Here is a 13,022-nt window from a genome sequence, read left to right as displayed (position 1 = left end):
ATTTTGGTTCGGTTACATGATTAACCGTTCGGAGAAAGTAATTTCCGAAATCCGTTTCCGTGATTTTTTTGAAACGGCTAGGTAGGCGGTAAAAATAAGGGAACGAGTTTGTCACATGAGCGACTGAACTTCGTCCTAGGAACAATGATTCCGCAATGAAAAGAATACTGACCCAAAATTTGCAAACCGCAAATCCGCGCCGCAAATTATGCGTGTACGGCTAATGAGTTTTCCGCTCACACAGAAAGTGGCTGAGTGTGCCTGAATTTCCTATTATCAGCGCAAATAAGCATGTCTCCCAATATACGTCAAAAGCGTAAACAAACAACAAAAGCCTATCAATTCTCGGATAAAGGGAAGAAGCTTATCAGATTGACAAGCACGGTCAATAAGTCGACTGCAAGTGATATAACCACGCCATTCGAAATTCGAGCATCATCACTGCCAGCTAATTCTTCTCCATCTGACGGATGGTCAACTGATGATGAAGCGGACCATGTTGACGATCTGCCAAGATGTCAGACTGCAGCTGCCAAGCGTGCAGTACGCTGGTCTAACCTTTTTCCTGCGTTGCTCAAAGTCTATAAAGAAGGGTATAAGCAAGCACCGGTCTCATAGGCACTCGAGCCTGCCATCCATAAGATTTGCGGTTGCGCTGCTGATAAAAAAGCCCACAAGGCTGTCGCCTGTATCTTTTAAGTGCGGTAAGTATAGGTTTTGGGATACTTTATAAGTAAATAATACCCTTGTTTTTTCTAGGTATTCGACAGTTTGACATCGAATACTGCAAGTCGTGCCCTGACTACGGTTTGCCTTTGGTGCTAATGCGCAGTCATAAGGTTCCTCTGACGCCAAAAGCCCCCGGCCATGCAGTGCATATCAAGTCGATGCAGACAAATCACAATTTGCATTACATTTGCCGCGTCTCTGTGCACAATATTGCAAAATGGCTACAAGCAGATTTTGAGCAAGAGGTATTACTTTTTCTGGGCAATCTTTCATCTAGCGACCTTTTAAATGTACTTTTTGTTTTTTTAGGTTCCTGCTTCTCTCAAGTCTCGCTTGAACGATGCGCTGCCTATCTTTGGCAGAATACTTCTAAGCTTGAAAAAGCAGTTGAGGAAAGAGTTCGGTGTAGAGAACAATGTCTGCCCAGGTTGCAGATACGTGGTACTGTAGTGATTCAATTTTTTTGATTTAAAATTAAGATATACAAAAGTATGCCTACATATTTTTATGGTTGTCATGGTTAAATCTATGGTAGGAGCACGAAAAGACTATAGCACTAGACGGAAGCTTCCAGCTACGGCGCTTTCGTCACGTAAAGGATGTCCAGGGTGTAAAGTTTAAAGATGAAGAAGAAGTGAACATGCTCTGGGTTAACGATGAAACGCTCATCCCTTATAATGAATCGGTAAGATATATATTCTGAGAGTCATGTAACAGTATCTAATACAGTTATATTGATTACATGTATAAGGCTAAAGATGGCTGTGCCTCTTTTGGCGCGCTTGAAAAGCAAGACGGATCGACCAAGGGTCTTGATTAAACCGGTGCTTTTGCGTGTACCTGTGGTCGCCACGGCTATCCGATTGCTATAGTCGATATGCGTAGCAAAGGCGAACGGTATTTAGCTTGCTGTTCCTCTTTATTGTCTGGTCATGTATAAAGTACTCACTCTGTGTACGTTTAGTTATACCTATGTTCTTAGTGTCTTGAAAAAAGTGACATACAACGAACTGTACGGAAACAACATTCGTATTATGTACGATGTTGGTTGTAAGCTACGAACTGCTTTAAAGGTACTACTTATAACTTACCTCATGTGCACGGTGTCCACATCCTAACATAATTTTCTAGAAAACACCAGAGTTGAAGGACATCGAAGATGTTCCCATTGCGGTCGGTATCTTTCATATTACCGGACACAATGTTGCTTGCCAAATTCAATTTCATCCTCGTTTGGTAAAAGGCTTTGGCATGATCGATGGCGAGTGACTAGAGCGAATGTGGTCATACCTCAACGGTTTTGTATCCATCACACGTACTATGTCGTCTCTCAACAGGCGACTCGCCTTTACTATTGCGCTCGAGTTTTTCGCAAAAGAAAAATTGACAACATTGGTACATAAAATCATTATATATAATTGCTAAAGCCTTAAAAGAGGATGGCACTATATATTAACGCAAATATTTAAGGTTTTACAATCCAACGGAAACATGCGCGCGCCCTTCGATTGCTAAACGACGCCGAAAAAGCCCTTCGTGATGCCAACTATTTGGATAAGCTAGAAGTTTTTTTTACAAAAATGGAACGAACGCATAGCACTTGCAAAATCTGATCCCATCACAGAAAGTGGACGAACCAAAAAAAAAGTTAGCAATGCATATGAAATTCTTCGTGTAGCCGTTTCAATCTATGACATCATTGATCGAGCATTCAAGAAGCAAGGCAACGGTAAGGATACATATTTCCTGTTCTTTTCTTTTCTTCCTTTCCTAAACTATATGCCTAGTTACTCACTAAATAGATAATACATCTCTACAAAGGTCACAACCGTACTCAAATCTTTCAGGCCAAAAAGATCCAGCCCGTCCAAAAATGCTCGGATAGTTATAATAACGTCGCTAGAAAACATTCGGTGATAGGTAAAAGACATGCTCTACATATTTTTCTACTGTTTTTTTCTCACAAACCGCAATAAATGTTTTTCAGGCTTGAGCCCATTTGAGTACAGTGTTTCTAGTATATTGGCGAAAAACAGCCAGTTCAGAAAGCATGCCAATCTTCTTAATACCATAGGTGATGGGCTACCTTACGATGCTTTACATGGCTATCTGAGAGCTAAAGAAGAGTCGCATATGTTGAAGGTCTGCACAGTATTATATTAGGTTCTTTTTGGATTCGCTCTCATTACAGATATAAACACATATTATAGGACGAAGCAATTTCGGTGCTGAGATATGGAAACGACGTCGTTAACAACCTCACAGCTGCTGCCAAGGATCCCGAGGTTGGGGTTAATATTTCGGACGAAGACCTTGGGACAATCGGTGTTTGCAAGCAGAAGCTCGTGGGGGCTAAGCGTTGGTACGAAGAGCAGAAAACTCGTCTTACTAAAATTGCAGCAGGGCTACGATCTGTATCAACCACCATTAGCAATCAGGAAGAAGATGACGAACAAACTGATGAAGTTGACGACGAAGAACCGGCAGCCCAGTTCAATTCGAAAACTGGATTGAAAACATTAATTAATTGAAAAGAACAAAACTTCATACAAATACTTGATCCTTTACATCCATAGATACAATATTCAAATATATTTACCGCTATTGCTCATACTTGCGTCTCGGATAGTTGGATAGTGCACAGACAGAGTGTAAATCAGCTTAAAAGTGGTAGCAGCTCGTTATTCAAAAGCGTGCATTTTTCTTCATCACGGGAAGACAACCATAGTAACAAACCTGAAACATTGGTAGAAAACAGAACTCTCAAAAGATCGAATCTGTGAACCTTTGTTTTCGACATCGACATAAAACTTACTGTAACTATCTTGAGCAAATTTGAAAGTAAAATTCCATAACAGTGTATGACACAGATAGCCTACTAGCTATAGGCATTGGGTCAAAACATATAGTCCAACAAGGTTCTTTATACTTCATGTCGCTGCCTAGTATGGTCAAATCTTTTGCCAAAAAGGAAGTATTGTGTTACCTTTATCCACGTTAACACCTACTGCGCATCGCACTACCACCTCCAGCACCTCAGCATAAAAATATCATCGATTCCCATGAGCTTTAAATATGTTGTAAAGCAGTGCTCAAGGAGTCGATTGATATTTAGTTGATGGGCTGTACGATTTGTTTACGTGGATGAAACAATATTAAAAGACGAGAGGTGGATATGGAAAACGGTGTGATTTTTGCAGTAAAGCAAAGGGGTTAGTTAGCCTGTCCTTTTGATCAAAAACGGTCTGTTTCGACAAAAACATTTCTGACAGATTTTCATGTTTCATCCAAGCATATAGAAGACGATGAGACGAATACGATGATACCACCATATTCAGCTGTTATCGTCTCCAAAAAGACACTTTTGTCGATGGTTTTTTTGATTTGTTTTCATAAACCGCTCGTTTCGTGAAACGCTTCTTCCTGATACAGATGATGGTATGCCAGTTCGCATTTGATATGTAGTAGGAAGGCCGTTTACTAGATTGATACTAGAAGTAATTTACTCACAGTCTTTTAAAGCCACAAAGCAACGTGAAAATGCCCAGCCGTAAATTCGATGACAAAGAAGAGGGCTCTGAAGCTTGCCAACGGCAAATCGATGACAAGTAAAAGGGGTCAGGACTCTATACATGTCGACGTTTATTAAAGTAGCTAAAGTATATGACACAACATATACGAGCTGCTTCAGCTTCATCAGCAACAGTTTATCGATGTACTGCAGTGAAAATACATGTAGAAGATCTTCTTCCTATGATGCACCGGTGCAATTATGTGCAGACGATGTTCTTCCTATGAATTGCACCGGTGCAATTACGTGCAGACGATGTTCTTCCTATAAATTGCATCGGTGCAATTATGTGCAGACGATGCTGTTCCTATAAATTGCTCCTGTTGTGCAAAATATGATCTGGCAGCTATTCAAAAATCAGCAATATTATTGTATCATGCCTCGATACATACATATATCGTAACAATTAGCATTCAATGCGACCTTTACATGATATGATCTGCAAAGGCCAATCAATACAGTATATTCTTTGATAATTATCAATAAAAAGCTGCCACCTATACATATAATATCGCCAAATGTTAATATATACAAATACACTGTAGGAAAGAAAAAACCTTAATATACCTTAAAAAACCTGAATATACCTTATATTATCTGGTTTCTCTGATTCGTCTTATTGGTCGGCTGAAGCGTGGAATGCGTTCAACTGTGTTTATGATTGGGTTCATACATCGTGTCTTATTGGTCGTTGTACGTACAGCTGTATCCGTTTGGGGGCATCATTGGATTTCATCAGCTATGATATTCACATTTCTCCATTGACCTTCTGTCATATTATTTGTGCAAAAACTGATTTTGATTACTGTAGATGTCAACATGTTTATTATAAATCTTTGGCAAATCATATTTGATTGTGTAGTATACAAGCAAATTACGTGTTCATTTCTAGTTAGTTGCGACCACTGATATACGAAAAAATTATTCGATAAGAGATGACTGTATTTTATTCATAGGTCAAAATTGTAATTGGGCATTCTGTTGTAATTAGTTGCGACCACGACCACGACCACCACAAGGACCACGACCGCCACGACCACCACGAGCACCGGCGCAAGAGCCACTGGTGCTGTCAGATAAGTCATCAGCAGAGCCATCACATGAACGGGCGCGTTTGCGCGATGTGGTCTCTGTTTTAATCGTGTTAGCATATCGTGGATGCTCGTTTCATGCTATGCAATATGGATCGTTGATCTATTGTTTACCTTGGTGTAAAGACAGCAACAAACTTGGCAGTTGCGCCGTTTCCTCCTCTTCTGACTCTGATACTAGGAGCCGTGAAACGACGTCTGTAGTTGCTGTTGACAGCAATGCGACCTCACGGTGCTGACGATCACTGCTTGAATACAACCAGTGTGTGAGTATGTAGTTGCTATAAAGTATGTCAAGTACATTAGCATTGATAGAGTATATATACCTTTCTTCTGAAGAAACAGATGTTTCCTCTTGTGTAGCGCTTGATGATGTATTATGACGTCTCAAAACTGTAAAATTTTAAAGGTAAACATTATATGTATATATACCGGAAACGCTAATACTCCTAGTATGTACTTACTGCTCTTTTTGGAGACGCCGCCCTGGGCAACGCGTCTCTTGTAACCTATTGCGCGATCCCCGCGAAGCTACAGGATCTTGTTCGCAGCCCAACTGTTCACGCACGCAGCCAAGGGTGCAAATCCTTGGCATGCGCTCTCCAAGTCTTCCCGCGCCTTCAAGGTCGTCTCTGGCATGCTGACCAGGTCGTTCGAAGTAGAATACCATCGACAATTATCCCAGCGCATCCCCATACGTTGTCCCTGATATCGACTTCGTCGGTGCGCTTGATATCCAATTGGTGCTCCCTGGCAACGTCGTGGCGCAGACTGGTCAGCTCCTCCATTACAAACTTCGTCTGTGAGTCGACTTTGCGTTTGTGGGACCGTGTCAAGTGAATGCCGTCGAACAGCCCAGAAGAAAACGCTCGTGATACGGAGCTGGAGGATTCCACAGAGGGACGTGAAAGGACAGCATTTCTGATACTTTCAACAGCCCCTCCTATAAGGTTTACTGATGTTGAGAGATCCTCAAGGGCCTTAACAATGACATCAACTTCTCTCGCCAAGGAGCCGACCGATCGCGCAAGAGCAAGCATTGAATCGTTACTGTCCTTGATAGCGTTAAGAATTGCTTAAATTGGAGGATCCACGTTGAGTTGTTTCAGTGTGATATTTTTTATTGACGAAAGAGGAGAAGGAAACGAAAAGAAAATATTCAAACGGCAAGGTGAAACATATAAGGGGAAAAAGATCATCTGTGCTTTGATACTGCCTAAAATGGAAATCACCATAGATACCACAGTTCACCCAGAAGTTTGTAGTCTTCATATACTTTCACCAAGGCAAGTAATCTGACAGCGTCTCCATTATAATGTCTATCCATCCATCTCGACGGTTGCGCGTGCTTTTTGCTTTGAGTTGGACCTGTAAAAGTCGTTGAAAGCTTCATCTTCTTGCGTTTCTTCATTGATATTTTTTTTTAATATCGCTTATCCCTTCCCCTTCCCTCTCCCGCGCACCATACGTATCGCCTAGTAGCAGCTGTTTCTATCCATCTTCGGATGTTGCAGCGCCTCATGCGAACGGCATACTTCCCACTCCAGGCAGCCTTCGGCTCTTGCTTTCACTCTCTCACTCTACGTGTCCGGGTGGAATTACATGGAAAGGGCAGAGTTTTCTTTTTTGTGAAAAACGCTTGCTAAATTACTGTGATTATATTTTATTTTAGATACAGAGATTGTGCTTCATGAATTTAACAAAAGCACCCCTTTACTGGTTATAGATCTGAGCCAAACGGCCCTTGAGTTCTTGAACCATATCGGTACGCTTGACCGTAGCACCGCTGCCCTGGCTATCATCCTTGCTTCGCATATCCTTGATACGGATTTCACCCTTATCCAATTCATCCCGACCGATAATGACAGCCAAAGGAATATGATCCTTTTCACAAGCAGCCCACTGCTTATCCAACTTGGGCTTATTCTTGAACAAGAAAGAAGCCTTGACATCGTTCTTCCATAATTCGTTGGCAATCTCCATACGTTCCTTGAGTAAACCGTCACCGACAGCAATAACATACACTTCGGTCTCGTTCGACTTGATCTCTTCAGCCTTTTGCTTGGACATCAAGATTGAAAAGACACGTTCAACACCGATGGAAACACCAACACAGGGGATTTGCAAGTTGGGTTGTCCCTTTTTGTTGACACCAGAGAACATGCCAACCAAGTTGTCATAACGACCACCAGCAGCGATAGAGCCAACGCCAACAGTCGACTCGTCTAATTCGTCCGAGTTGGGCTTGGTCTTGGGCTTCTTGCCTTCAGTAACAGCTATCATGTTTCATATATGTATTAAAATGCCATTTTCTCTTATCGTGTATATGACAAGAAACAGAAGAGTTTTTTATTTTTACCTGGAGGAGCAGATTTTTCAGTAACGGCTTCATAAATGATGCCGGTATAATAGTCGAGACCACGAGCCAAGCTCATATCGAACGACATCTAAAAAAAACATGAAAAGGCAAAGTAAGTTAATAATGGTCCTTGGTTTCTAGCCAAATTTTCTCTTTAAAATCTATATACCTTCTTGGTGATATCAAAGATGTCCATATAGTCGAACAAAAGACCCATATCTGCAAGACCTTGTTTTGCGCTCGCATTGTTGCTCAAAGCCTCATCAGCATTAAGCTTCTCCAACAGATCTCTACCACCCTTCAATTTGACGTATTCACCAATCTTGTCTGCGACTTCCTCGGGCAATCCCTTTTCTTCGGTCATTTCCTTCTTGACGTCTTCCCATGGCGACTAATAAATAGAAGTATATATGTATTAGATATACTACTTGTTTCTTCCATCCATCATAATTAGTCATCCCCAGGTGATTTTTACCTTATCAAGCTTGTCGACAGCGGATGAAATAGGACGGATCTTTTCTTCAGGCACACCACAGACTTCGAAAATACCATCCAAAATCTTTCTGTGGTTGAGCTACATATGGAAAAAGAAACGGACAAGATTAATTACAATCCTTCACTTCCAATCATTATCCCCACTTGATTACGAAAAGGGGGGAAGGGGGGGGGAAGGCTTACCTTGACGGTATATTGGCCGACATCCAATGCATCCAGTGCCTCAGTCAAAATTTTCAAAATTTCAGAGTCTGCGATCATCGAGTCATAGGTGCCAGCAATATCGAAATCCTGCAAGAACAATTGTAGATGAGCATTTGCTTTTCTCCATGCACACACACACACGCACACAAAGTTCCTATCCAACTCACACATTGATAGAATTCTCGCATACGACCCTTGGTCATCGCAGGCTGATCACGACGGTAGACCTTGGCAATGTGGTATCGCTTGAAGTTTTGGTATTCTTTGCCGTTCATTGCAAGGAAACGAGCAAATGGGACCTATCATCCATTTGACGACACAGATTTCCATGAGTATACTCCTTTTTCCTTCCTCTCTCTCTCTCTCTTCTCGCGACATTTTCGTTTATCAAATGATAATTTTACCGTCAAATCGTAACGGAGCGAGCATTCTTCGCCACCCTGATCTGCCAAATCGTAGATCAATTTACTATCTTCACCGTATTTGCCAGCAAGAATTTCCTTTTTGTTTTTTGATATTTTCAAGATGAATTGTTTGAATTATTAGCACACTGTTTCTCTTTTTTCTTTTTGCTTTCTTTTTTTTGCTATTTACCTTAAGTTCAAACACGGGCGTGTCAATAGTGACAGCACCGTGCTTCTTGAACACCTTGCTGATGGTGGAAAACACCTTTTCACGAATGGCCATTTCCTTGTCGTTGTGGTCTTTGGTACCCTATCCAAAGCAATCAATCAGGCATTCCCCGCAATTGGAATTAATTTGTCACAAAAGTGGTTGGAATGAAAGGAAAAAAGTCAATGTACCTTTGCGGTTTTCAGGGTAAAAGCATTCTTGCCAGCCTTGCCCTTTTTCTTCTTGTCGCCACCAGACAAGGCGTCCAGTTCCTGCTTCAAGCCCTTCAAGACAGCGATTTCAGCATCAATATCAGTCGATTCGGCATTGTTGGTCTTGAGCTGTTTAATTTTATCTTCTTGTGCACGAATGGACAAAGCCAAACTCGCTTTACGGTCTTCAGCCATGGTGGAGTTTTTTCTTTTTAGTTGGGCTAAAAAAGGGGGAAAGAGAATATATGTGTCAAAACTTTTCGGGTAGTAAAACCCGAAAAAAATATATAGACAGACCGGGATTTTCTGACTCACTCCGGTCTTTTGGCATTGATTACCTGATTAGACCATGGTAGCAATAGTGAGTAATGAACTGACATAGATATTACTTCATCACACGAGGCTTGAATCATCCGGTATCTAATATCACTGCTGCTGCGAAGAAATGATAGAGCTGTAATGGTTAACAGTAGAAGCTGGATTACACGTAAATAGTGTCATACATTACTGGCTATAGATGACTTCATCGCTCTCGACATTGGTTTTGGGCTCTACTAAGCGATCAACACCCTAATATAAGAGAAATGTATACAATAAATCCACCTTGCTAAGGCTACTTTCTTTATAATGAAGTCAGTTAAATCATGAATGCCCGGTATATCCAATCGTCATGACATTATCTGGAAATTATTAACTTGGAGCATATACAGAATGACTTTATCTTCGGAGCTCTTTTGAACATCTTTAAGCATCATTTCCACGTAGACTATGATGGTTTTTCTTTAAAAAAAAGTAGTACGCATCATTGTACAGTAACAGAAGTGAAGAAGTTGTTTTTTATTTTTTATGATATAGAAGCATGCTACTAATAAGATGTAAGGAAAGGCTCTTCAGCAGAGCGGAAGTCGACTCTTGGTATGGATTTGGACAGTATTGTGCTACGAATAATTTCCACTGTGTATTGTAATTGACCGTAGCATATCCGTAAGAAGCGCATTATTGACAAGTGTAAGGTCAGAAATCCTCACTGATATTGAGATACTTCAGCGCAAGATGACGAATATCTTGAGCTCGTTGCTAAGAGCTAATAATTGTGGTGGTGTTATTATTCTAGTAGTAGTAGCTTTTAGTGTGTTCAGGGAAATCTAAACGTCCTCAAGTACACGTAATATTAGAGCCGTTTCAGGAAAGTCTATGGAAATAAAGGCATGCGGACAGGTTAACTCAAAATTCAAGAATATACCGGAAGCAGTACATATAATCTTTCCAAGTCTCCTGTTGTTGGTAAGTGCAAAGACAATGTCGAGCACTCGGAGGCCTGTGTTCTTAATATAGCGTGCTTATATGCTGCTAGCACGTAGCCTATCCAATGACTATTATGTCTATTCGATTATGTGTAAGGCGTCTCTTGCCTAATAGTGCAATAAATTGCTATCTCCTGCAGACTGCTAAAAAAACCGGGACTGTTCACAAAGTGAGGATGATGCTCTTTAAAATATGTACCGAAGTTCGCCGGTAGGTTACTCTACTCCTCCTGCTACTGTACCACTGCTAGACGATCCTCCAGTGCTTCGTCTGACGGCAATTGCTCTAATGTCAACGCCTTCTTCAGCAACTTGTTGGTGTGAGATTATATTGGCAATTGTGATGTTTAGAGAACGAGTGTTAAGGAAGAAGGGTCGAGAAAAGGTAAAGATCAAGGAAACTGTTATATACAAACGGATGTCCTTTCCCAGAATGCTGCACTAAGTATAAGAAGCTACTGCCCTTTCTAAACGAGCTTTACATTGCTGGATACAATGTCCAGTTGTCTTAAAGCGAAATATTTATTATATGAAGGCAATTCTTAATTCCATTTCTTCTTGGTGTCCATTATGTAAGCTAGACAGGGAAGAAGACGGTGAAACAAACATTTACAGCGTTTATGCTACTTGTGAACCCATGTATTGGAGAAACATAAAAGATGGTCAAAAAAAAGAAAGTTATTTTCAATTCATATCATTTTAAAGAGAAATGGCATCACAAGAAAAGATTAAGGGCTGGACTTGCTTTGGAAAAGGTTTGTAATAGGCGGTAATAAACCCAATACCATCACTATTATTAACCAATTAACTAACAATATCCTCTATCTCAACAACGACGACGACAACAACAAACCTTGAAATCTATCATGAAAACAAGGCAAACCGTTGGAGCTGACTGACCTACCACGCAAGCAATTTGACGATGACACGGTAGAAATGGATATCACTCATTGTGGTATTTGTGCCTCTGATTTATTCACCTTGGACTCGGGATGGGGAGCAACAGAGTGAGTACAATTTAACACAATGATTGTATACATATCTGTCACGTGTTCAAATTTTCATGTATCAAAGACCTCATCGAGTCGCTTACAAACTAACCTTCAATTAAACATATAGCTACCCTTGCATTGTTGGTCACGAAATCACCGGTGTAGTGACAAAGGTGGGTTTTTTTTCTCTTGATAATTGCAAGGGTATTAGTTGCCAGCATACACAAATTTCATACCCTATCCGGTTCATCTAGGTCGGGAAAAATGTAAAGAACGTGAAAGTAGGAGATCGAGCTGGCGTGGGTGCTCAATGCGGCTCATGCTTGAACTGTGATTTCTGCAACGACCACGAGGAAAATACTTGTGAGAAAGGCGTGATTCCAACGTACAATGGTCGTTGGCCAAACGGTGACAAAACGTTTGGTGGTAAGTTGAGAGGAAATGGTCTAAATTGTTTATCTTAATTGTTGTACACAACGACTCAACACTGTGATATTGTTTATAAATTCACGCTTCGAGTTTCTTTAAGGTTATGCGGACAAATGGAGCGGTCACCATCATTTTGTGTTCAAAGTGCCTGATAACATGCCGAACGAAATTGCTGCTACCTTTTTCTGTGCTGGCATTACGACCTATGCACCCTTGAAGCGTCACGGTGTGACCAAGGGTTCCAGAGTTGGTGTGATCGGTATCGGTGAGTTTACATGCATTTTCTTATCTGTCGGTTTTCTTATACAAAGTAATAACTCGATTGTGGTTAGGTGGACTGGGTCACTATGGTGTAAGTATTTAATCTGTTTGTTATGCGTATCTATGTACTGAAGGAATGCTTCCACTATACAATATAGACGCAATGGGCAAAAGCCATGGGTGCAGAAGTGATTGCCCTATCCCACTCAAACAGGAAGCGTGACGACGCCTTAAAGCTGGGCTGTGATGATTTTATCGCGGCCGATGAAGATGCCAAGTTTGCGCAATACAAGGGGAAGCTCACCCACATTCTCTGTACCAGCTTTGCCAGAAATTTTGACTGGGCCAAGTATCTCGGTTTGCTCCGAGCAAACGGTGTGTTTATCATGGTGGCCGCCCCTGACGCGCCTTTGACAGATATTCCAACAATGTTGTTGGTGCTCAAGCAGATTTCGATCACAGGTTCAGCTATCGGTTCACCGGACGAAATTAGAGACATGCTCGATTTCGCTGCCAAGACGGGGGTCAAGCCATGGATACAAAAGTATCCAATGAGTAAAGCACCTGAGGCAGTACAGGCCATGCGCGACGGTAAAGCACGATATAGATTTATACTTTGTAACAAAGACGAATAAACAAAGCGATCATCTGCAATCGATCGTGGTTAATAATGCGGACTTATGCGCTATTGTACACTAAGACACGCGGGGTCATCACGCGTCCACAAACTGTAATACGTGGTTACCTTTTTCTTTCCATTTGT

The 13,022-nt window shown here is 41.2% G+C and overlaps 7 protein-coding genes across 7 annotated transcripts; 5 read left to right on the top strand and 2 right to left on the bottom strand.

The window, feature by feature from the left end:
* Positions 1-209: 209 nt before the first annotated feature.
* Positions 210-1,387, top strand: BDB00DRAFT_151893 (uncharacterized protein). The gene is made up of 3 exons (XM_053116250.1): positions 210-704; positions 760-974; positions 1,039-1,387. The coding sequence occupies exons 1-3, from the start codon at positions 482-484 to the stop codon at positions 1,177-1,179; spliced, it is 579 nt and encodes a 192-aa protein (XP_052973375.1). The 5' UTR covers positions 210-481; the 3' UTR covers positions 1,180-1,387.
* Positions 1,388-1,661: 274 nt separating this feature from the next.
* Positions 1,662-1,998, top strand: BDB00DRAFT_775103 (uncharacterized protein; the record flags this gene model as incomplete). The annotated part of the gene is made up of 2 exons (XM_053120197.1): positions 1,662-1,802; positions 1,861-1,998. 2 exons carry the CDS (start codon positions 1,662-1,664, stop codon positions 1,996-1,998), a joined length of 279 nt encoding a protein of 92 aa, XP_052973374.1.
* A 396-nt stretch (positions 1,999-2,394) lies between these two features.
* On the top strand, positions 2,395-3,572 carry BDB00DRAFT_151936 (uncharacterized protein). The gene is made up of 3 exons (XM_053116251.1): positions 2,395-2,458; positions 2,551-2,871; positions 2,940-3,572. The coding sequence occupies exons 2-3, from the start codon at positions 2,659-2,661 to the stop codon at positions 3,258-3,260; spliced, it is 534 nt and encodes a 177-aa protein (XP_052973373.1). The 5' UTR covers positions 2,395-2,458; positions 2,551-2,658; the 3' UTR covers positions 3,261-3,572.
* Positions 3,573-4,201: 629 nt separating this feature from the next.
* BDB00DRAFT_856113 (uncharacterized protein) lies at positions 4,202-4,797 on the top strand (the record flags this gene model as incomplete). Its single annotated transcript, XM_053125771.1, has 2 exons — positions 4,202-4,511; positions 4,598-4,797. Coding segments are annotated over exons 1-2 (286 nt in total), but the record flags the coding sequence as incomplete, so codon positions are not given.
* Positions 4,798-5,287: 490 nt separating this feature from the next.
* On the bottom strand, positions 5,288-6,431 carry BDB00DRAFT_878938 (uncharacterized protein; the record flags this gene model as incomplete). The annotated part of the gene is made up of 5 exons (XM_053127802.1): positions 5,288-5,430; positions 5,506-5,639; positions 5,718-5,784; positions 5,856-5,922; positions 6,090-6,431. The coding sequence occupies 5 exons, from the start codon at positions 6,429-6,431 to the stop codon at positions 5,288-5,290; spliced, it is 753 nt and encodes a 250-aa protein (XP_052973371.1).
* A 596-nt stretch (positions 6,432-7,027) lies between these two features.
* On the bottom strand, positions 7,028-9,514 carry BDB00DRAFT_856105 (histidyl-tRNA synthetase). The gene is made up of 9 exons (XM_053125770.1): positions 9,253-9,514; positions 9,044-9,163; positions 8,854-8,949; positions 8,617-8,748; positions 8,429-8,536; positions 8,226-8,324; positions 7,920-8,141; positions 7,751-7,838; positions 7,028-7,667 (listed from the first exon to the last, which is right to left on the bottom strand). The coding sequence occupies exons 1-9, from the start codon at positions 9,466-9,468 to the stop codon at positions 7,105-7,107; spliced, it is 1,644 nt and encodes a 547-aa protein (XP_052973370.1). The 5' UTR covers positions 9,469-9,514; the 3' UTR covers positions 7,028-7,104.
* A 676-nt stretch (positions 9,515-10,190) lies between these two features.
* On the top strand, positions 10,191-12,894 carry BDB00DRAFT_885298 (chaperonin 10-like protein; the record flags this gene model as incomplete). The annotated part of the gene is made up of 7 exons (XM_053128402.1): positions 10,191-10,203; positions 11,455-11,584; positions 11,697-11,742; positions 11,824-11,995; positions 12,099-12,263; positions 12,331-12,350; positions 12,418-12,894. 7 exons carry the CDS (start codon positions 10,191-10,193, stop codon positions 12,892-12,894), a joined length of 1,023 nt encoding a protein of 340 aa, XP_052973369.1.
* Between the last annotated feature and the right edge of the window lie 128 nt (positions 12,895-13,022).

The sequence above is a fragment of the Zychaea mexicana genome (assembly GCF_025766255.1).
Source record: "Zychaea mexicana strain RSA 1403 chromosome Unknown BDB00scaffold_153, whole genome shotgun sequence".
NCBI lineage: Eukaryota > Fungi > Mucoromycota > Mucoromycetes > Mucorales > Lichtheimiaceae > Zychaea > Zychaea mexicana.
Note: the sequence above shows the minus strand (reverse complement) of the source record. Positions and strands in the feature narration are given on the sequence as shown.